This window comes from Carassius gibelio, chromosome A18 (genome assembly GCF_023724105.1).
Source record: "Carassius gibelio isolate Cgi1373 ecotype wild population from Czech Republic chromosome A18, carGib1.2-hapl.c, whole genome shotgun sequence".
In the NCBI taxonomy this organism is placed as follows: Eukaryota; Metazoa; Chordata; class Actinopteri; order Cypriniformes; family Cyprinidae; genus Carassius; species Carassius gibelio.
Window position 1 is genome coordinate 8,836,378 of NC_068388.1, and position 23,506 is coordinate 8,859,883.

The 23,506-nt window shown below is 37.9% G+C and overlaps 2 protein-coding genes and 1 long non-coding RNA gene across 11 annotated transcripts in view; 2 read left to right on the plus strand and 1 right to left on the minus strand.

Annotated features, from left to right (window-relative positions):
• Nucleotides 1-620: 620 nt before the first annotated feature.
• On the plus strand, nucleotides 621-7,345 carry LOC127934640 (nuclear receptor coactivator 5). 6 transcript variants are annotated; one of them, XM_052532153.1, is made up of 10 exons: nucleotides 621-907; nucleotides 1,088-1,156; nucleotides 1,359-1,442; nucleotides 1,633-1,706; nucleotides 1,817-1,949; nucleotides 3,486-3,685; nucleotides 5,177-5,452; nucleotides 6,071-6,244; nucleotides 6,533-6,937; nucleotides 7,074-7,345. In XM_052532153.1, the coding sequence occupies exons 2-10, from the start codon at nucleotides 1,095-1,097 to the stop codon at nucleotides 7,121-7,123; spliced, it is 1,458 nt and encodes a 485-aa protein (XP_052388113.1). In that variant the 5' UTR covers nucleotides 621-907; nucleotides 1,088-1,094; the 3' UTR covers nucleotides 7,124-7,345. The 6 variants fall into 6 exon arrangements, with proteins under 6 accessions (XP_052388113.1, XP_052388110.1, XP_052388112.1 ...); XM_052532150.1 differs by having other exon boundaries at nucleotides 685-907; nucleotides 1,072-1,156; nucleotides 1,356-1,442; XM_052532152.1 differs by having other exon boundaries at nucleotides 685-907; nucleotides 1,072-1,156.
• Nucleotides 7,346-11,401: 4,056 nt separating this feature from the next.
• Nucleotides 11,402-15,446, minus strand: LOC127934265 (uncharacterized). Its single transcript, XR_008147738.1, has 2 exons — nucleotides 14,937-15,446; nucleotides 11,402-14,766 (listed from the first exon to the last, which is right to left on the minus strand). It is a non-coding gene; the product is annotated as an uncharacterized LOC127934265 (long non-coding RNA).
• Nucleotides 15,447-15,449: 3 nt separating this feature from the next.
• Nucleotides 15,450-23,506, plus strand: part of LOC127934264 (zinc finger protein 423) — a 146,056-nt gene continuing 137,999 nt past the window's right edge. For 2 of the 4 annotated variants that reach the window (XM_052531529.1, XM_052531532.1), the window contains exon 1: nucleotides 15,493-16,343. In XM_052531529.1, the coding sequence (XP_052387489.1) occupies nucleotides 16,304-16,343 (40 nt within the window). In that variant the 5' untranslated portion in view covers nucleotides 15,493-16,303. Of the gene's footprint in view, nucleotides 16,344-23,506 lie in introns of all 4 variants that reach the window. The other 2 variants (XM_052531530.1, XM_052531533.1) reach the window with 2 other exon arrangements.

Genomic DNA, 23,506 nt, shown 5'->3' on the forward strand with positions numbered 1-23,506 from the left:
ATATTTGACTATTCCTCAGAAGCCTTTTTTATGTTTCATTTGAACATTCAGTTTAAGCTTTGGTACAACAGTTATAACACAATAATTATACATAACAGCAATAGAGAATAAAAAGCAAACATGAACAGCCAATACCATATCTAAAAATAGAAACATAATAAAGGTAAGAGAAAGAAGAGGGCATTATACAGAATGATAAAAATAATACAAATTTGTTGGCCGTGCAAATTGTACAGGTTCTGAGTGCTTTCTTGTTCAGCTAAACTGAAATTGTAAGTAAATTATTTTTGATCTCTTGTAAAAACTACTACAAAAATAGGTGTACGATTTGAAAATGTACATTTGTGAGTATAGTTATATCTTTATTACAAAACAGGCATTGGGATCCACTTCAAAAAAATCCATTCATTGAAAATATTGTAAGATCTCAGGGCCCGATTGCATAAAGCATCTTAAGTGTAGGCCTAACTTTCCTTTAAGATCGACCTTAAGTTTCCCATAAGGGCGTTGAATAAAATATCTCTTAAATGTTACTTAAGGGTTTCTTTAGGTGAAACGTCATAACCCTTAGAATTTCTCTTAAGAATCGATTAAAACCGACTGTCATTTTCAGGAGCCTCATCCTGAGGAGGCTGGGCAGTGACGTCACTTTTGTTGTAGTTTGTCTTCCCGTCCGTTAGGAGGCGCCACATGCTTTCGCAAATACTCTCGTTCAGGAAGTCAGATCGAGCGTGCAGCTGGTCTTTTGCCGCAAACAGTAACTGGGATTAATGCTTATTTTCCAATTTTATTTTAGTATGTACTGATCTCGTCAGAGATGAAATAACCTATGAGCAAATTCATCAGTTTACCACGATTCACAGAGCAACGGGAATATAACGTCAACTGAATATCTAACGTTACGCAGGTAGGAGGGGCTTCACATCAGCTTGAGTGTTTTCATAACAATAATTTAGCAAATTTCGCGGATATTTAACATTGTTTTAACTAGTTTTTTTAAACAATGGTTGCGCACATTCATAATTTCATGTGCAACCAAAACTTATTTGTCTTGTTTCCTGCGATATTAAGTTTGCCGTTCATTTAGAAGTCAAATGTCGTCGTGGTCGAAGAAAGCTGGAGGCAGACGACCGCCACCAAAACACAGCGGAGGAAGGTTTGTGACACATCTGTATATTAGTGACTGCGTTTCAAAAAAATGGGAGCTACTGCTTAAATATGTTTGGAACATTCGAAGAATTAATATGACGCTTTCAAGTCCTGTCTTGTTAAACAACTCAATAGGGTTTAACACACAGCCTAAGTTTTATATTTCTTATGTTATGTTTATCATAATCATGTTGATTTACTCCAAGCAGTGTCTCAAATCCTCCCAGATCTTTTCGAAGAACACCATATCCGATGAGGGAGGACAGAAAAGATGATCATCCAGAAACTGAGAGGTAACGTTCCATTGAATATGACAAAAGAGATGAGTGTCTATTTTTATAGTCAACAAAGTGCAACAGCATTGATCTTTTTCCAGATTTAAATCTAAATTTTTTGATACCTGTTTCTCTCTTCTTTGGTTGTGAATTATTATGCATCTAAAATCTAAACCCCTTTCCCCACCGATCTTCCTTCATTTTGCAGCTTTGAAAGTTTAGATGAAGGGATTGACTACTCTGGCACTGCAGACTATGAGCATTCACCACATCAGTCAACTGGTAGGATTTTTTTGTGTGTAGTAAACATCTTGGTTTCTCACTGCTGCAGTTGCGGCAATTATGAGAACTCTTTGTGGAGCCACTTATTCATGTAAATGTGTTTGTAACAGCTGGTTCACCTGAAGAATATGATGCATCGGTTCAACGCAGTGCCATATACGAGAGGTTCTTCCAGCAGCTACATGGAGATGGTGCTAAACAGCCTGCAGACTGTGTCGTCCTGTCCGTGAACAACCAGAATGTGTGCGTATATACTGCTGGTAGCAGTAAAAATCTGTTGCATTAAATGTTTTTATTGGGTCAAACTTGCTTTCTGTTTTAAATAGAAATGCATTTTGCAGACTTTAGGTCATAAATTTGCATGTAGTAAAAAAAAAATATGGGACTAATTTATTTACATTTAGTGTGATACTGTTAGATATCTGAAAATTCTCTGTTGTGTGAAACTGCTTCGTTATTGCTAAAAATTAGACTGACAGGGTTCGTCAGGTTTAAGATCAAGAATCCGTATGTATCCAAAATCATCCTTGATGGTTAAAATAATGAATTCTGATGGGTATTTTATATTACAAATAATCCAAAATCTTTAAAAGGAATTAAATATGCCTTCAAGGGGAAAACAACAACAACAACAACAAAAAATGTGAAGTATTCTAAATGTTCAAGATGGGGGTCTTAGAGGCCTCTAATGATTTAAAGTTTAAATGTAATCTAATCAAATGTTTCTATTCCACATATCTAAAAAAGAGAAATAATAAAGGACCTTTAAAACTTTACAGAAACGTTGAATACACGTTTTTCAAAATTAGTTAGGTCTCAAGCATAAAAGAGTGTTTTTCTAAGCAATAAGCTGAATTAGTTTTTTTTTGTCCCCCACACATGACTGATTTATTTGTATTCTGTATATTTTCATCCTCCTAAAAACACTTTAATTGAAAGAATAAGTATGTCCAAAAAACTGAGATTTTAATCACATTCCTTGTTTATTTAGCCAGCTATATAAGAGCTTCTTTAAGAAGTTGTGATATTCAAAATGTTCAGTAATCAAAGCCATATTTCAAAAAAACAAAAAAAAATTAAACCAAAACAATCATTAAAATATGAAAAACACAAAGAATGCTATTATCAAAACAGTGAATGCAACTTAGAAATTGAACATTTGAATATAGGTTGACTGCAAACTCATACTTCTGTTTTTATTAATACACAATGAATATGACCCAAACAAAAAATAAAACATTGTAAAATGGATCTTAATAAAACGTGAAACACTTCGATGAACACATTTATGACAAGATCTTTTAACTGGATGATCTTGTCATAAATGTGTTCATCGAAGTGTTTCACGTTTTATTAAGATCCATTTTACAATGTTTTAATTTACAACTTTTTGGTAAAACATTTATACATGTTTTTTTATAATATCTAAACCCTATTAAATTTGTGTGAAGTTCTATTATTATTAATATTAAACTGTAACTTTTATTTACAGTTTATATATTTAAACGTAACATTTATAACTTTTTATCTCCTTTGAGAAGACTGATGCCTCACGCAAAAGCATTTATTTGGCTAAGATAATTGTAACCACTTAATTTTCAACTATTTTCTAATATTCAATTCACTTTGAAAATGCTATTTGTGTTGGTTTATTCATTTGTGTAGTGTATTAAAACTTGACCCTTTCATTACTGCATACACAAACGAGGCCAACCCCAGCACCTCATGCCCTCAATAACATGGTGCTCAATAACCAGATCTCTTCTTCTTCTTTCAAAGGGATTACCCCAAATCGATAGGCCAGTGTTTGCAGGAACGTGGCCTCTCGGTGGAAATGCTTTACCTGCAGGTGGAATCTGGCCTGACGCGGGCCCTCCAAGATGTCCGCTCCGACGGTTCCCCCTTATGTATTCTCGTCGAGCAGACTAATGTAACTCTCTCCTCGTGCACAGTAATCATATTTTCAGAGTCCCTCAAAAGTAAGTCCCGACTCCCACAATCTATCTCCCAAAAATAAAAATAATTGTACAAATTTAAACAATAGTTAAAAAACCTTGAACAGCCTTGACTTGGTGGTGGGCATTTTTTTTTACTTTTGATCATATAATGAACAAAACCTTAACATTATTCTGTGATTACACCTAAAGACATACATTTATCTTTTCTGAAAATATACCTAAAAAACATTCAACAATTGCAAAAACTTTCAGAACAGTCTAAAAGGAGAATTCATTTATATTAACCTCAAAAACATTAATGTAAGGGCTGCAAGCAACCTTTATCTTTGTGTATAAACATGGTTTCTGGGATCTATTTACTAACATTTGAAATATAGAAAACAAAAAAATGTCACTCTCTAAGTTTTTTTTATTATTATTTATTGCATTGTGGACACACAATTCACATGCCTCCCAATTAAACCGTATAATAGCTTGTAATTTTGCAACAATTTAGTTTGATTGTTTTACACTTTTTTTCGTAAACATCAACCGTTTTGAGTGGTCAGAATAAATTAGCCATAATTGATCAAAAAAAAAAAAAAAAAGACATAATTATTATAATAGATTTGTGTACAAACGTTTTTCCAATCTACATTTTTTAAAATGTTTGCACCATTTAAAGCCAAGCAAAAATGAATCAATGTAGTGCAAGTCATAACTCCCCCACCCCCCCCAAAGAAAAACATCTAAAAGATGGTGATTTTGACCCTCAGCATCACATTAAAATAGATGAAATGCCCTCAACAAAAGACCTGCTTTAATTAACTTTTTCTTAAAATCCATTATTTTATTGAATGTCCACCACTTAAATTAAAAAAACTTCAATATTAAAATAGTTCAGATGTTTAATATAATTACTAAAGCTTTTATTCCTATAAAACCTCACCTTAACGAAAAGTTATCTTAAAGCTGAAATACACTTTTTAAAACACTAGGCATCATGTTAATGGATACACAGAAAAACTCACACACTTAACAACTAGAACTGGATCACACACCACTAGACTTTCAAGTCTAAAAAACAAACCCACAGAACAAACTTATGCAAAAACGTAAGTCCTTTTTTAAACATGTTAAATTATTTTTAATTTTCGGAATGTACGAATTTGCTATTGCACAATGTCACATGTAAAAAGTGAATGCATATGGAAGTATAAAACAATTGTACCATGCACAATTCCTTCGTCACATTAAAATGTGTAAAAAACTATTTTAAAAGCAATCTTAAATAAACTTCAACTCTGTTAAATGTTCCCTCTCCCAACTTTCAAGTGTGCTCATGAATGTGTCCTTTGAGTGCATAGTGAATTTTAATGTGGTAATTGGGTTAAGCAGTGGTTGCCAGACTGCAGTGTGTTGCTGATGAGGTAGAACTCTTGTCCACACTGCTTCGACTGCAGTTGCTCACACTGAGCACCATATGTAACCCCCTTCCCTCCTCTGGCTGACCCTTCCTCTGCCTCTCCACAGTTCATCGAAATATGCCCAAAGAACAGGCCTTGGAGTTTGTGATTGTGGAGTTCAGGCGCTTGAGCGGTTCACGACGGGTGCTGGACCCCACAGAGGCTGCGGCACGGGCGGCTGAGCTGACGGAGGACTACCTGGAGCGCAGCAAGCTGGAGCACCACACTGTTCCCTCTGCCACCCGCCACCTGCTCTTTCTCCTGGCCGAAGGTTTGCACCTGTACCCAGAGGAGCTCAACACACTGGCGGAGTATCTTCAAAACCGCCAAGACCATCTGCAAGGTGAACATGTTTCCATGTCCTGGCCTAGTTACATTCATGTAGTGCTCTCTTTATAAGTGATTCTTAATTCTCATCATTATGATACATTTTAATATGTGATATAATTAAATGATCTCAAATTAGATTTATGTATGATCAATACAATTCTAAAAGAATGCAAAATACAAAAAGCAGTGTGTTGGTACCGCTGCTGCGGGGGTGATTCTAATACAACGGTTGAGGGAGTCCTATAAGATCAAATGGGAATTCCCCACCATTATAGAAGTTTATGACTATGACAACTTTTGCTTGTGAGATCCCCAGAATTATGAAAAAGGTACGTCTAGCCCAATATTTCAATTTAAAATATATATAAAAAATAAAGTAATTATACATGTAATTATATATGAGGTTATTTAAACTATTACATTATTTGAATATTTATACTTTCTATGTGTGTGTGTGTGTGTGTGTGTGTGTGTGTGTATATATATATATATATATATATATATATATATATATATATATATATATATATATATATATATATATATATATATATATATATATAATACTATACCCCAAAATATCTATTATATATAATTAAACCTTTAAAATATCCGTTCTTTTTCTCTCCAGTATCTTCAGCAGAGGTGGGCAGTGATGTTGCTCCTGTAATAAACAGCCTGCCTCCAGGGTTAGGAAAGCCCCCACCACTTCTGCCTGCTGGGTCTGGACCACCACCAAGAGAGCAGGCAAACCTGCCCTCGGGGTCAGGAGGTACACCCCCGGGACATCACATGGGATTGCAAGGTTTGTTTTATATATATATTAGGGCTGCACAATAAATCGCATGTGATTGTCATGTGCACCTTGTCAGTAAAGCCGGTTCTGTGATTAGTAGTATATCTCCATCACGTGCATTTAGACGCCATTTACTACACAGAGCTGTAGTTCGCTGACAAGCACAGATGAATCTCATTCAATGCGTTGCTTGTTAGCTTGTTATAATTTTTTACTTTAAGATAAAATTATTCATTACATTAATTTGTCTAATCTGTTTATGATGCTTATTTAATGCAATATTCCCTCTGTTTCCAGGCTCGTACCCTAAGACGAAACCACCTCCTTTGCTTTCAATGCAAAATCTAAAGCCACCTTCCCACAGATCAACTGGCCCTCATAATCTTTTACCCTCTCGGGCTTCTTTGGTCTCACACGGTTCTTCATTTAGTTCCCCGTCTAGAGGGCCAGCAGCCCCTCATAGTCTTGACAAGCCCCAACCTCTGCTTGGCCCAGCACCTACACATGGGCCAACGTCCACCCGTGGCCCTCTACTTGATACGCCTCTTGGTTTCCCGTCCTCTAGAGGACTGTTGCAGCATCCGGGGGCACATTCATCACGAGGACCACCATTGATTAGTGGACCCCCACCGCAGAATGGACCCCGGGGTCCTAGAGCACCACCACCTTCACTCAGGAGCCTTCATATGGGAGCCCCAACCGGTCAGCATCTTCTCATGAAGTTCTAGTTATAATCGCTATTTAGAGTATTATAGCTACGGAAGGATCTGTCACTAATTTTTCCTTTTTTCATTTGGTTCCAATTGTTTCATTTTTTTTTTTTTTTGTCTATCTTCAGGTCCACGGCCTCCACGACGCCTGCTCCCTGGATTCTCTCAGGACATCTGATTAAATCAGAGGCCAATATTGCCACGTAGTACACTTGATACATTCTGAACAAGCAGTTTAGTGTTTTATATTTTTTTAGGAATTTGCCTTCTGTGTTTTCTTTAGGGATCCCTTGAGATGTTTAAAGATATACTGGTATGGAAATAAACCACAGTGGTGTTCTCTTGATTTCCACAGGTGTATGCTAATTTTTTTAAATAAATATAAAAAATGTCAGTGGCATGAATGTGCAAGAGATATCTTTAAATATCACTGTTCTCTATACAATCACTGAATATATTTCAAATACAATTTTTGGTGTGAGGTAATAATATGAGACTATTCAGATTTTAGGCAGATTGTGGAAGATTGCAGAGCTTGAATAGACAAGATATATTAAAAACCTTTTGTATCCACTGAAGAAAGTTCCACTTCCAACTTATTTAAAAAATCTAAAAACAAAACATAAATTAGACGTGTGTGTGTGTATATATATATATATATAATATAATATATACTGTGTGCACAATTATTAGGCAAGTTGTATTTCTGGGGATTAATTTTGTTATTGTACAACTACAGTGCTCTTGGTCAATCCAAAGTCTTAACAAACCCGAACATTTAAGTAGTAAAAGTGAAGTTTTGGCGTCCTTAAGAGAATATCTACATGTACACCATTATTAGGCAACTATTAGTGTGCAGAATTATGCAACTAAATGAAAAACAAAGATTTTCCCATCTCGCTTGTTTATTTTCACCTGTTAAAGTGAGAATAATAAACTCCATTTACAAATGAACATTTCTGAAATTTCAAAAAGAAACCTCAGTGACAGCCACCCTTCTTTTCGATAACAGTCACAAGCCTTCCATTCACGGAGTCGGTCGGTTTCTTGATCTGGTCAGAATCAACTTTTTGTGCAACCGCAACCACAGTCTCCCAGACACTGTTCAAAGAGGTCTACTGTTTACCTTCACTGTAAATTTCCTGCTTAAGAAGGGCCCAAAATTTCTCAATAGGGTTTGAGTCATGTGAAGAATGGGGCCATGTCATTAGTTTTTTCATCTTTAAGGCTTTTACTGGCCAGCCACACAGTGGAGTACTTTAATGCATGTAATGGAGCATTGTCTTGCATAAAAATCTAAGTCTTCTTAAAAGATGCAGACTTTTTCCTATACCACTGCTTGAAGAAAGTGTCTTCTTATAATTGGCAGTAGGTCTGAGAGTTTATTTTGAGTCCATTTTCAACCCGAAAAGGTCCTACTAGCTCATTTTTAAATAATACCTGCCCATACCAGTACCCCACCTCCACCTTGCTGGTGTCTGAGTCGAAGTGGAGATCTATGTCCGTTACGGATCCAACAACGGGCCCATCCATCTGGTCCATCAAGAGTCACTCTCATCTCATCAGTCCTCAAAACCTTTGAAAAATCTGTCTTCGGATATTTCTTGGCCCATTCTTGACGTTACAACTTAAGTGTCTTGTTCAGAGGTGGTCGCGTTTCAGCTTTTCTTACCTTGACCATGTCTCTGAGAACTGAACACCTCATACTTCTTGACACTCCAAGTAGGTTGCAGTTGGGGAATATGGCAGCACTGGAGGATAATGTATTCCTGGTAGCTTCATGTTTGATTCTTCTCAAATCTTTGGTGGTTAATTTGTCTTTTCTTCTAGACACGTTTCTTGTGACCCTGTTGACTATTTGCTAAAAAACATTTGATGGTTCTGTGATCACGCCACAATATCTTAGATAAATTACAAGAGTGCTTTATCCCTGTGAAAGACTTTTTTTTTTTTTTTTAATATACAGTTTTTGACTTTTCAGAGTCAGTTAAATCTCTTTTTTGGCCCATTTTTTCCTGAGAAGAATCTGCCTAATAATTATGCACACCTTGATATAGGGTGTTGATTTCCTTAGACCACACCCTCCCTCGTTACACAAATACACATCAACTGATATGCATTAAGTCCAATAACCATTCAAGTTTATACATCTTGGACTTGGAAATTATGGATAAAATGATGATATTTTTTATGTAAACTCCAATCTAAAAAATTATGTCTAGCCGAAAAGATAAGTGAGCTTTTAATGATTATAAAGACAGTTTGCAAATGTGTTGAATTTATACAGCAGTTCAATAAACAAGAAATTCATATTAAGTAACTTACATTTTAGGAATATTGTCTGATTTTGCTCTATTTCATCAATGAAAATAGTTTAAACCACTGCACATCACAAGTGGTGTTTTATGAATGAATCTACACTTTTGAACAAATTTAGTGAGACCTGATTCGATCACCCATTCACAAGGACCTTCACCTGCTCATGCCTGAATGAATCAACAGTTTGAAGGAATGGATTGAATGAATGAGTCATTGACAAGACTTGCTGCCACCTACTATGCCTTTTACTTTCACTTTTTAAAGTATTATTTCAGTATTTAATTCAAAGCATTCATGCCACTTCTGAGCCTCTTAATTTATTGTTCAATTCATTGTTTGTTTAAAAACAAAACAAAACAAAACAAAAATAAATAAATAAATGTATTAATAAAAAGATGACACATTTAAGAGAAAGAATTCCAGTGCAAAGATGCCCATGCAAATCTCATTGAGTCAAATAGTGCCTCATAATATGAAGGTAAATTTTTGTCATTGATCGGAAGTTGCTTCTATAATTTTTCTACCTTTTTATGAAACACAAGGGCTCATTAAAAATATTTAAATTTGTATATAAATTATGAGATAAAAAACAAAAATCACATTGAATCCTGGCTGTTTATATCACAACTAACTTCTTATAATCTCGATTCTGATAACTACGACATTATTCAAATTTAATAAAGCATGATTTTTATATATAGGCCTATTTATTTTTAAATGTATAGGAAATCGGTTTACATAGTCAACATAAATGGACAGAGGAAAATACATTATTTTTTCTGGAAATATATAAGGTCATCTTATTTTTTTACGTTCTTCTTTAGTTTCTTAAAGAAAAAGTAAATTCCAAAAATGAAATTTACGTGGAATTTAAATGTTAGTCAGAGAGTCTGTTACCATTTACCTTACTAAATGGAAAAAATTATTTCCTTATCTTCGCCTAAGGCAAGACAGACAGGCTTGAAACATGAGCGTGTGTAAATGATGACGATTTACATTTCTAGGTGAGCTGTCCTGTTAAATAAGGGGAGATTCTTAATATTACAATTAAATATAAATGTCTAAAATTTTGCGATATTGCAATATGTATGACTATTTTATCACCACAGAGGCAGAAAAAAAGCAGTAATAATCGACGAAACACGACGCTATCTGAGTGTAAGCTAATTTTAACCGCTAGATGGCGCTGTAGACCTACGTAACAAACGCTTAACGTAGCAGTTCAGTGTTTCATTTGTGGTCGTGTTTATCAAACCTCAAAATATCCATTGCATTTCTATTACATACATCATCTTCTCACATGAGATTTGGTTATACTTTATTTGAATATTTCATTTGAAAAAGAGAAACACTGAAATGCAGCATTTAATACGATTTAAAAACAGAATTAACCCAAATTGTTTTCGTTCTCTGGAACACATTACTAGAGTGAATGAATGTATTTTCCCTCAGTAATAGTAAATATCATTTTCTCATTAAAAATAAACCATTGGGAGATACATCGAAGGCTTGCAGAATGTTGCTACTTTTGAAATTTAATAATAATAGGAATCTGTACTTGTGCAGCGTTCGTTGACGCACATCCTCCAAATTGAGCGAGAGAATATTGCTTTCAGACGACATAATTTTTGAGGACAAATATAGATGAACGTAGACTACAAACCAAATATAGAAACAATACTAGATATTTTAAGGACAAAAATCGTGTTAAAAAAAGTAAATGCTGCTCTTATTTTATTTGGTATATTTTAATATCACACGTTTTATAGTCACTTTTCAAAGCAACTCTCACAAAATATATGGACTGATTCTTGTCCTCAGAAGTCTCCTTCAAATACTTTTTCAAAGGTTTCACACAAATGTTTCTTAGGCCTCGCGTGAGAACAAAACTAGTTCTGGATGGACCTCTGTGTGTACACAGTAAATACACTGCATGGTAATCCTAATGGCACACACTGTCAGCAGATGCATGTCTTTAGTAGGGCATGTTTTACAGCTGTTCGTCTCTCCACTTTCTGATCACAGACACTCGACCGCAGCTGTGAAGTATCCATCACGTCTCAAAGTAATGGAGGCCGGTTCTGCTTCATTTCACCAGCTGGGAGGTGTTGATTGGGCCTTTTTTGGGTAAGTGAGCAAAAAACGACTCCACTAAAGCCGATAAATGCAGTAGTCGATGGAAGGATTACCAGTCAAACGGAGTGAAACCAGCTTTCGCCGTCACAGAAGGGAAGACATGCCTCATTTGTGTCCCAAGATATGCGATTCAGTTACTGTTACAATTCCTCAATCACACAAAATCACCCCCCCCCCCCCCCCCCACAGAGACAGAACACTTGCCATTCCCGCACAACTGGATATCAATCAAAATGTATCACTATGAATATTCTTGGCATTATTGTGTTAGAATTCACAGATACCCAGGTCGTTTCTAAACACGATGTGCTTCTTTGTTAGGACAGCACCACACTGAGCTCCTGTATGCTGCTGTGAGTGAGATCTTCATTAAAAACCTTGAGCCCTTCACCAGGATCTGTGCCAGGTACTGGGTCTAACAGCCAAACATGTTGATAATTAAACCCCTGTAATCGAGAGGTGTTATCACAACAATTAACAGCAAAATTGTGAGGGTATGAACGAATGACTCAGAACGTGTGACTTTGTTTGCATTTCCTCCCCTTTTCAATTTGATGAAAAGGTTTTGCATTCACTCTAATTATTTAAGAGCCAAATTAGCCGTGTATATTTTGTGCAGTATTTTTCTACCAGACCATCTTGGGAGGGAATTGATGTGGGGGGAAACGTACAAAAACATAATTTCTCTTCCCGTCTTTTTTTCCTGATAGCACATTTGTCTCTCTCCTACTTTCCCTAATTCTCCAGACGTGTTCCAGCCGTTCTCTTCCCCCCCCCTCCCTCCCCAAAGTTGGCTTCCTCTGCCCTCGTTCCTAGGCATCAGCTGAAGACCCAGCAAGGCCCCCATACACAATGAGCTTTAATTGGGTTAAGTTTGTCCGCCACAGATAACATTTCTCTTTCTGTGGAGAATAAAACAAATTGCTGGCACTAATGGCACTGTTTAATGTATCTCTTTTTATTATGGATGGAGGAAATTAGGAGGAGACTCCCAACAGAGAGCCGATGTCGTGGGAGTGAGTGCATTGTTGCAGCTCATCAGAAAAGCGTTTTTTTGCTGGAGCGCCGGCCTCCTCGCTGCTGTTGCTCATCTCTCTCTCTCTCGCTAAGCCCTTTCATGTGCCCTTTTGAAAACATGGCTGTGTACCTAAGAATTGGAGCGTTAAGGTGTATAGCCTGTGTGATCTGACGCGATCGTGCCCCACGTTTGGCGCCATGTGTTCCGAACCTGTTCTCTGTCCACTGTTTTTTATGCTTTAATGCCCTAAGTCCATAAAGCTGGTGTTTCTTTGTGTAAGTCTGGGGCAAGAGCCAGGGAAACGGGGGCTGGAGGGGGGCTTGTTATTGAGGTTTTGGCACAAGACGTGTTAAGCCTAAAAGCCTGAAATTTGTTCTGCATTGCTTTCGTTTCTGAAGAGGGTCCCCATTTTTCAAGTCAGACGTCTCACTGCAGCAAGCTGAAGGGATGCGAGGACAGATGCACACCCTGGCATTTAACACGCCAACACCTGAGAGTGTTTGGAAGACAATCAGCAGTAAAAATGTAACGTTCAATCTGGATTTATATGGTGGCTAATCAGGACTGATGAAGTAGAGGGTACATTAAAGTGCAGCCGAGCGGTCAGCCCCAATCTGCGTTCCTGCTCTCCACCTCTCCCTCGTGTGCACTCGGCATCAGCACGGCTGTCTGGGTCTGGGGTCACTGTAACAAACAAAACGTGCTGTTTTAAGCGCCGTGCTGTCCTTACATGGACAATTAGTGCTGTACAGCGGCATATTTTAGCAATCCTATATTTTGCTGATGTGCACGTTGAGACAATTAAAAGCTTCGGGCAATGCTTTCCTGACATTTTTTGCTTTCATAATAGATTTTATCAGGTCAGGTCACCGTAGCTCAGTCCCGAAAGTAAAACCCGAATCGAAGGAAGCTAATAAAACTGCTAATTTTTCTTGGCCCTGCTTCAGATCCATTAGCTTGAAACGCATTTGTATTTTTAACCTCCTTGTACGGATTGACAGAAATGACACCGTAAGCGTGTGCCTCTCCTGCACTTTGTAAACGAGACAAAAGAGTGTTGGCTTTGCAGTATTTAAATCAGTTATGTCTAATTATTTCATACAAAAATAGCCTATCTAGGGCAAAGCCAATGAGATGTAACATTGTCTGTGGAGGGGGGACCTGGAGGAGTTGGCGTTAGTTCAGCTGAACAGAACAGAGAGAATACGCTGTAGGCAACATAAATATAACATGAACTCTCCAGGCTTGTGACAGTACAATGGGGGAGTGTTTAAAGGGTGCTTTCTGGGGCCGCACTGTCCAATGGATGATAGTCGCATAAGAATAGCAGCATACCTAGGTACGGCGAGAGAGGAGATGGATGAGCGAAAGGACAAAACGCTGTTGAGTTATTGCTAAATTTTGAATAATGAATAATGTTAGGGCATCAATCTACCACCGTCCCTCCTGCGTGAAGGAAAATACCAGCCAATACTGACACCATTTGAATTCAGTTAGCAGTGAAATCAAGTGTTGCAAATGCCATCCTCCTTATAATATCCAATGAGGGATTTTCTTCCTCTTCTAAGCATTCAATATTTTTCAAATCGCATGCAGTCATCCAAGCTCAAAAAATTATTTGCCACTCATTAAAATAGTCCTTAAATAGCATCGGCGTCTATTCCAAACAGGACCACCGCATTTGCGGTTCACACCTCTTTTTCTCCAGCGTCTTAATTAATTTCATCCACATGTCTTGTAAGTCTTATTCTGAACTGTTCATTGTGGCACAAGAAAAATGCAAATCCGTAAAAAGATGACAGAGGGTGTAACCGCTTGCTATGTGATTTCACAATGCCACTCTTTCAAACCATTCATGTCTTGGCTGTCCTTGACCCTTAAGGAGCTTGTAATGTGGGCTATTTTCCTCCTTTGAATTTATCCGAGAAAAAGGGACCACTGCGGTGAGCATTCGCCCCTTCGTGCCAGCGGCCTCTCTCTCTGGGACACCAAAAGCACATTTAAAAGCGGTCTCCAGGCGTGCGCTCAGACGAGACAAGAGGGGCCCCGGTCCTCCACAGGGGGTCAATTTTAAAGGCCGCTCCGTGGCTCTGCGGGGTGCCCAGCTCAATCTGCAGGACATCCCGCTGACCAAGACAGGGTGCCCACCATGTTATCCATGACAACGGCCAAGCAGCTCTGGTGCGCTGCGTGTGATTTTGACCATTTCTTAGGTTGATTTTTGCACAAATTATCCTCTTTCGGCGACAGCTTTTCGGCAGCACAAGCAGACAGCCAGACAGATGCTGTTGGGACTGAAAACATAGTCAAAAAGGCCTAGTCCTGCCAAAAAGAACACAACAAGAATCCTAGAAAAAGGGTTAAAAGTTAATTAAAACATCCCATAATACAAATGAAAATAAAACAACGCATCTTAAAATATCAAACATTATTCAATGCAGATCTTTTAAAAAATATAATGCATGCATTTAATGTTGCAAAGGATAAACACAAATACAAATCTGATGTGTTTACTCACCCTGTTGTTGTTTCAAACATTTAAGACTTTCTTTTTCTCAGTCACCATTCACTTTCATTGTATGGGGAAAAAAGATAGTGTGTGAGGCTGTCAGACTTTATCATACAGCCTAACATCTACTTTTGTGCTCAGCAGAAGAAAGAAAGTCAAACGGGTTTGGAACAACGAGAGGGTAAGTAAAAGATGACACCGGTTTTATTTTTTGCCTGAGCTGAACTACCCCTTTAAATCCAAAATCGTATCCGTTTAAACGCAGATAAACGTATTGCAAAGACGACGCAGAAATGATAAATGTTCAGAACAAACCCCCCCTAAATAGTCAAAATGTCATCTTGTCCAATCGACAGTTAAACGCTGGAGTGAACCCGAGACGATGGCACCAATACAAAGAGCGCAAAAAGGCTAATCCAGTCCGTCTTTTTTCTTGCACGCTGCAGAGTTTCCTCGAAGCTCCGTGTTTTGGCCCCGATCCGTGCTCCAAGTTAAGCTGTAGTTTCCATGGCTGACCATGGTTTGGTGCTGTTGGCTCTCTCTGTCTGTTCAACCCAGGCTGTGCGGAGCTCCCTGCGGGATCAGAGCGCTCCCCCGCCGGGACCCTACTCTCACATCCTCCTGCTGGGACACGGCTACATTTCCAGCCAAGCCTGGCTTTATTATGTGTGTCTGCGCTGCAGCCCCGCCAGCAGTCGGATCGGGAGGCGGAGGGAAGACCAGAGTCAGGACAAAGAAAAAGGGAGAGAGAGGCTAGCGACTAGAAATATTTACGGCTTTTAGGACGATAAACAACAACAAGAAGAAAAATCCCCTCCGGTGAAAATGCTGCTTAAAATGCCATCGAGAGTGGGACCTTCGGAAAAATAACAGCGAAGGAGGGCGGTTCGGCGGGACCATAACGTAAAGAGACAGTTGCGACAACTGCAAAAAGGAGGAAAAACATTGCGAATCAATCCCGAAACACCGTCGAAGTGGGTTTACCACATTATCGGCAAGTATTGGCACCTCTCGCTACTGATCAGGTGTAATTTGGGCACGCTCCGCTTCTTGAAACTCTGAGCGCGCGTGCCCGCTCCACCGTCAGCGTCTGCCGCTACGGAGGAACAAAAGAGCGTTCGCTTCTCGAGCACGGGGAAAACCGCAAGTTATTCGTTAAATCTACAGGTTTGAGGAGTTAAATCATTGGAATATCAGTTTCCATTGCCGTACTCTCTCTTCCTTTGAACGCTTCTGGACTAGCGAGACTGAAGTTGCCGCATTGCAACAGGCAAAGTGAAGAAATCTCCCAAGTATCAGCGCGTGACCTGTCAATATTTCTCGGGAGAGGACAAGATACCCATTAAAGAAAGTAAAATATTGTTGTTAACACGGAGATGTCTAGACGCAAGCAGGCCAAACCGCGCTCCGTTAAAGGTAAGCGTTTTATGTTGGTACATGATAGGGAACAACTCACATGACCAATGACATTTCGTGGCTAAAACTTGCGGGGATTGTGAAATTCATCGATTTAATGTGTTTGCTCTCAATAGTGTCATTATGTTCAGAGGCTTTAAAGGTTTTTGGCATTAAAAGATAATTAAGAAATGAAAAGCTTTCCTTTTGATGCCAGGTGCCCTGGTGTCTTGTGATTGGCTGTACAAGTTATCTCTAAAGTGCTCTCCTAGAAATAGTGCTCAAGTTTAATTTAGGTTATTTATTAATATTATTATCAGTAGTATTTTAAATTATAATTTAAACACAGTTTTATTAAATTATATTTTGTTTTTAGAATTAAACATCAGTTTGTAGTCAATAATCATTATGTAATATTTTATGAAATTCAATTAAATATATATTTTTAAGTAGGCCTATGTTTAATTTTTTTTTTTACTTTTTTTTATATATATTAACAATACTGCTACTAATCATACAATAGACCTTTAAAACAGGTATATTTCTATTTTATCCTCTTTGTGGAAATCCTAAATAATCTTAAATGTTTTTGAAACTTAGTTTAGAAACCCCCCTCTCAGTCTGTAGTAGTACTGTGAATGGAATTTAACTCTCTATAGCTCTCAGTTTGGTGTTTTTTTTCTTTTTTTAAATAAACCTCTGCTTTTTTTATGACTCAAATTTATTCCCGGTTGTGACTTTGACATGGCAGAATCAGTCACACACAGTCTCATCTCATTCACACCCCTCCTACAAGACCCAACACTCCCAGGCAGGTGAATTTAGGAGCAATAAGGCCTGCTGCTATTTTGTCTTGTCCATCAGCAATATGTGGCAGATATTGTGCTGCCGGTCGAGATATCACTTGGCACCCTCACCCCAATAGAAACCAGATGGGCTTTCGGGTGGCCATGTGGCCCATATTAGTACCCCCTCCCCCAAATAATAACCTTTTTTTTTTTTTTTTTATCAACGGCCGCAATCTGCAGAGGTTCATCAAGAGAGAAAAAAATGGTTGTACGTTTACATAGAGTGTAAATGGATAATATTCAAGGTTGTTGAACTGAAAATACGTGTTAAGAATCACTTATTGTGAGGGATATTTAACATTGACCGAGCCTGCTGAGTGCAGATCAATCTTGAACAATGTTGTTGAGTTGTTTAGGAGAGAGACCGCAATCCTTTCGACCCTGCAATCAATATTTTAATATTTTTTTATTTTGACCAGCTTTTTTTTTTTTCGTATGCACAAAGTAATTGCGAAATATTATTATATTTAAATATGCATCACCCCCCCCACCCAATCATTAACTAATAATGTTTTTTGTTGCCCTTTTTTTATTCCAAGGCATTTTAAAATCAATGTTTTGTTGTATTGCAACAAATACTATTTCAGTTTTCTATTGAGTATGCATTGGCCTGCTTCAGCGCAGAGGTTTGGGGGTAAACAGTGATTGTATTGACTCAGTGATGCACGTCAATCAGAGGCCAATTAAATATGTAACCAAGGCTCACTCTGTCCCTATCTCAGTCCAGCACCTTTAGCTTTGATTGCTATGCTCGGAGATTAGAAGGGCACCAACAATATGTCTGAGTGTGGTATGCACAAAATCATTCATGTTTTTTTTCTGTCCCGGTGTCTAGTGTATTGGCTCGCTCTTCCAGAGGTTAAGCTTGTTTGTCATTAATTTCTGCTTTGGTATCTTCAAATCTGCAGGTGTTATGGCTGTAGAAAACATATGCAGGCACACAGAGAGAGAAAGAGGAGGGGGGGGGGGTTCCTCAAAAAAACGTTGCCCATTGTCATGTTAGACGGGGATTATTTTCCAGTAAAGGAAGTCATGCTCTCACATCACATTACATTAAAAAACTGATTGCCAGTGTTACTCGCGCACGCAAAAGTGAGAGAGAGATTATTTTGAGAGGAAAGAGACAGCGAGTGTTCGTCAGAGGGGGAGAGGGAGCTGCGCTTATCAAAATATTATTTCTCTCAATTAATCCCTTTTTAATGTGTGTCTATGCACTGAGCGCTTGGCTGTGGCATTCCTGTTTCATATCTCCTCCGTCCCCATGAGTGTTTCATGCATTATGTAGCGATGATTATTACTTAATTACACATTAATAAATCCCCTTCATTTGCAGGACATTAAGAGGGGGATGAATGCACATGACAGGAGGGGAGACAGTGAGGGCACTTATTTCCATTTTTCTTTTTTTTTCTTTTTTTTTTACTGTTGTTTACAGTCAGTCAAATCAAATTGGACCTTTTATTCTAAGGAGGGGAGAAGACATCAGAGTAATGGTTGTCTGCAGCTTGCTGAGAATGAAATCTACTGGCATTATTCCCCCTCTGCCCACTGACACTGAAGTCTTTTTGGGTATGTGGTTATGTGGATGAGTTTGTTCCTGGTTCACATGTTGAAATGTCTTTCAGGAAGGCATTCAGCTCTTCCTGCAGAATATGTATCCTTTAGCAAGGGTTTCGATAGGGAATTGGGTAATTACTCGCTGTTTTGAATGTAAATTTTCAGACGTGCATTTCAACAACTGAGGGACTGAGGGATGGAAGGGATTTTCATACACTGATACACAACATCGAGTTAAATTTTCTATTAATTTTGTAATTTTATTATGTGAGATTCGAAGTTGTGGATTTTCGCATCTTTAAAGAACACTACAGGGATTTTCTATTGTGTGATTTCAGTGATATTAGTTGAAACTCTCATCCTTACACATTTTTTTTTCTGGGGGAGCTGTGCCACATGCTAGAGGATAAGAAAAGAGGCAATGAAGCTGTAATGTGTTGTTGTGTTGATATTTTTTTTGGTGTGTGGTTATGTAGCGGACGGTTTCTGTCACCATCTGGTTTTAAAATGAAATGGCTTTTTTATTGTCACCTAGACTTTTGGCAACAGCGCAGAAGTTTCATTGGTCAGTGGGCTGTTGTAAAATGTTGAAGTGAGTTACCATAGTGCTGCAGAGCCACAAATGAAGAGATCAGGGAACAAGAATCCCCAGCGCTCTTATGCATCTGCATTTGTGTTTTTCATTTTGTGCTTTGATTGGTGTGCTGTTTCCAATAATTTTGTGCACATAATCACTATATTGCATCTGTTGCACATTTTCAAATGATGGTTCGTTGAGAATAATTGATTATATTTATTTTCTGTCAATATTTCCATTCACTTTTCTGTTGTAGTCCCAGAAACTATTTTTTGTTTTTAGGGGTTCAAGCACGCAGTGCTGAAACCCTATTGTAATTGTTAGGATTTTTATTATTATTATTATTATTTTTCCGCCTTAAAACTGAACGGGCAGCCCAAACCGTAAGGCCTAGAGAGCTGAAACTTGGTCAAAAGGTAGTAGTCTTGCTCGCTACTCAGGCGCAAAGATCCGGCCCAATCGGCCAGTGGGGGGCGCTACAGTGATCAAAAATGCGTTTTTGCTAATAGCTCCTAAACCGCTTGTGATAGAGCCAAAAATTTAACATTTCTGGAATCCGTGGGTCATGCGAAATTATAAACGGTCACTCTGATTTTGGGTCTACGAGGCCTCGTTTTTTCGCAAATTTGACGTATGTCCAAAACCTACTTTTGCGAACTAGTCCTAGGTTTTTCACCCAATCTGAACCAAACCACTGCAGAAATGTTCTCTGTCCAGTGAATATCAATAATTATCAAAAAAAAGTAGAAATTTCGACTCACTGTCGTAATGGGATGCCAAAACATTCGAAAGTCGAGGACCAATTTTACGCAACAGGCTATAACTCATTAATGAAATGAGATATCTTCACCAAACATGGTACACATATGTATGAGCTCAATCTTTGGTCAAATAAAAAAAATTGCGCATCTCTGCCACTTGGGGGCGCAATAAGATAGAAAAAACACATAGATGTCTATAACTAGGCAACCGTTGGCTCGATCGACTTGAAAATTGGTATGCAGTGTCTTGGTCTGAAGGGGCACAAGTACCTATGAGGACATTTGCATATCTCAAAAAACATGGCCGCCATTGGCCAAACAATTTTAAGCACCTATTTGAAAGGGTTAACGGATGTTGATCGGAACGAAACTCACTGGGTACGTTCGACTCATGAACCTTAAGGTCTGTAAGAATTTTGAAAGAAATCGGACACTAGTTGGCGCTAACGAGTTTTATGGCTCTGTAATCACGTGGTGTTTCACATATCAACACAATATCCATATCATTTGATAGATCTCCTCATAATGCACAACTTTGCCTCAAGAACCATTGCTGTCAATCAAATCGTTCATTAATTATTCACAAATATGTTAAAAACCTACTTTTGCGAACTAGTCCTAGGTTTTTTGTCCGATCGGAACCAAACCACTGCAGTAATAATCTGTGGACTCTCTAGATCAATAATTATCAAAAAAATGTTGAATTTTGTACTTTGGTTAGCGTTAAAGGGGTAATTAAGAAAAGGGGTGTGGCCAAACATACCCCAAAGCCTATAAAACGTAAACGAAAACTCTAAACTTTATGAAAATTGGTGAAATCATGTAAAAGGTGACTCTTAACAAGCATGCAAAGTTTCATGGAGATCGGACTATAGGTGGCGTTATAACAGTAGAAAAGGTCTCAAAAGACAAGATTTATATGGTAAATGGCCTCAAATTGTTTGAAAATGCTCATATATTCACTCAAAAACACTAAATCTTCATATCATATGATAGATCTCCTCATTCTGAAAAACTTTGCCTCTGGGACCAATTTTGTCAATAAATCTGTTAATTAAATATTCAAGATTATTTTAAAAAGTTACTTTGGCAAAGTATTCCAAGGCTTTAAGCTGAAAATCAATAAAACCACTGAAGTACAATTCTCTAGACTCTGAAGGTCAATAATTATCAAAAACGTTGAACAATTGCATTTGGACAACTATAAACCACTGATTTTATAATATGTTATTTGCATAGTGTACACAAAGGCCTATTAATACAAACAGAAAGCCCACAAATTATCAAAACTGTGTAAAATAATGCATAATTTCATTCTTAACAAGCATGCAAAATTTAAGAGAGATTGGGCAAAAAAAATAACACTATAACAGTTATGTTTAAAAACACTGTTGTTTGAGTAAATGCAATTTATAACCTCTAGATGGCAGCGGAAGACCACTAATGGGCTCATTCAGTTAAGTTAAACAGTACTGTTTTCATGAATTCAAGCAAAACATTAATAAATTAACTGTTATAACATTTTAAATCTCATTGAATTGATGTTTTCCATTTGGTTCATACAGTTGTATCAGTTTTTACAATTTTTCCACATTATGATTACAGTTTAACCTGAAAATGACATCTAAACTCTTAAAAAGAGAAGACTTGCAATAAGTTTATTGTCACCTATCACTTATTTCAGATACCTATATCTGCAACAACATGTTTGTGCATGTATATATGTGTGTGTGTGTGTGTGTTTGTGTGTGTGTGTGTGTGTGTGCATATGCTTATAGAGTATTAATATATTAGTTTAATCAGTGAATTTCAGTGTGTGTGTCTGTCTGTTAGCCTGTTCTCCATTTTGGATGTGTTTAACTGTCATCCATGCATCCAGCTTGGCTCAGACCACCTCAGATGCCTTAAATGCTTGAACCCCGTAAATGCTGCTTGCAGCTTTAATTGTTTTTGTTTTTTGAATATTTTCCTAATTATGTGTTTAACTTATAGTGATTTTGGATTAAAAATTTTTCTTTTTAAAAAAAAGACAATAATAATCTGAAATTGAGAAAGCATTTGTTTCAGTTCTAGACTTGTTTATGTGAAGATAAAGAGTGTAGTATTTGTTGTGTGTGTGTGTGTTGACTGTTTGAGGGTGTGATTTTGAGGTAATGGGAGATGAACCACAAAATTGATTTTTATGCTCTTGCTTTTTTTTTGTTTTCATTGACTTCACAGCATGAACAATTAGTTAAACAACTCTAAAAGTATTTAATCAGAACCAGGGAAAAAAAAAATTTAATTGCGCACAGTTTGACAGCAGCTGAGGTCTTTTTTAATGGCTTTCTTTGGGTGTTGATGTGACTTGTATTATGATATTAAGAGGCACGCTTTTCTTTCGCTCTTTAACTTTCTTTTCAAGTCAAATAGTTACACCTTGCCGTATCTCGAAGCAGTGACCCCTATTGGTGTGGAGATCATGGCGTAATTCATATGGTCTGTGATGGTAGGAAAAGGCGGGTGGGTTTGGATGTGGGTTTCTCCCCAGTGGGCAGTGTGTCTGCCAATGACAACTCCTTATCAGCAGCCTGCCTGCTAGTTTTGTGGGGAAGAATCTGTCTTAATGTAAGAGCTCATTCGTAGGCTCTGCCATTGTACCGGCTTAGCCATACGCTTTATCAGAAGGCCTGGGCTCAGTGGCCCGGAACCGGCGCTCGCTGCGGACCCGCTCCATGCCACGCTTCACTTCTAAAGAGAAAGCGTCGCTCTGACGCCTGCTGTTATTAATTCTGTTTGTGTGTTTGGCATTCCCTGCGCCCCCCTCTTCTTTCCCCTCCAAGCCTGCCTGCCTAGGCTCCCCTGTCAGGCCTTCCCGGTGGATCACAGCCGTTCTAAGATGCCGCGCTCTGGAACCCGGATTGGGCTGCTGCAGAGGGCAGATTAAAACGTGCTGGAACAACGCACAGAGAAAGAGTCTCTCAAAGCTGCTCGTACCCATGTAGATTAAACATGGCAGCCATTTTCACCTAGTCCGCAGAGAAGATCGGAGACTTTTGTCTAGAAAGCACGTTGTGGTACATCCTGAAAGTATACTTTTACGTTTAGAAAATTACGTTTGGTGACCTAGAATAGGAATTTGAGTAACGTTTCATATCGTAAGACTTGTTTCAGAATTTAGGCCTGTCAGACTGTCGATGTTATGAGGTGGGAGTGGGTTACTACTGTAAAAAAAAAGTTGGGGTCAGTAAGATTCTTTTTTTTTTTTAAGGAATTTATACTTTTATTCAGTAAGGATGCATTCAAATAAAAAATGTCAGTAAAGACATTTGTAATGTTATGCAAAATGTTATGTTGTTCATTTTATACTTCCTAGCACTCAGACAATCCTGAAAAAAAACATCCACAGAAATATTAAGTAACTAAATAAATGTTTTTAATATTGATGATGATAATAAGAAT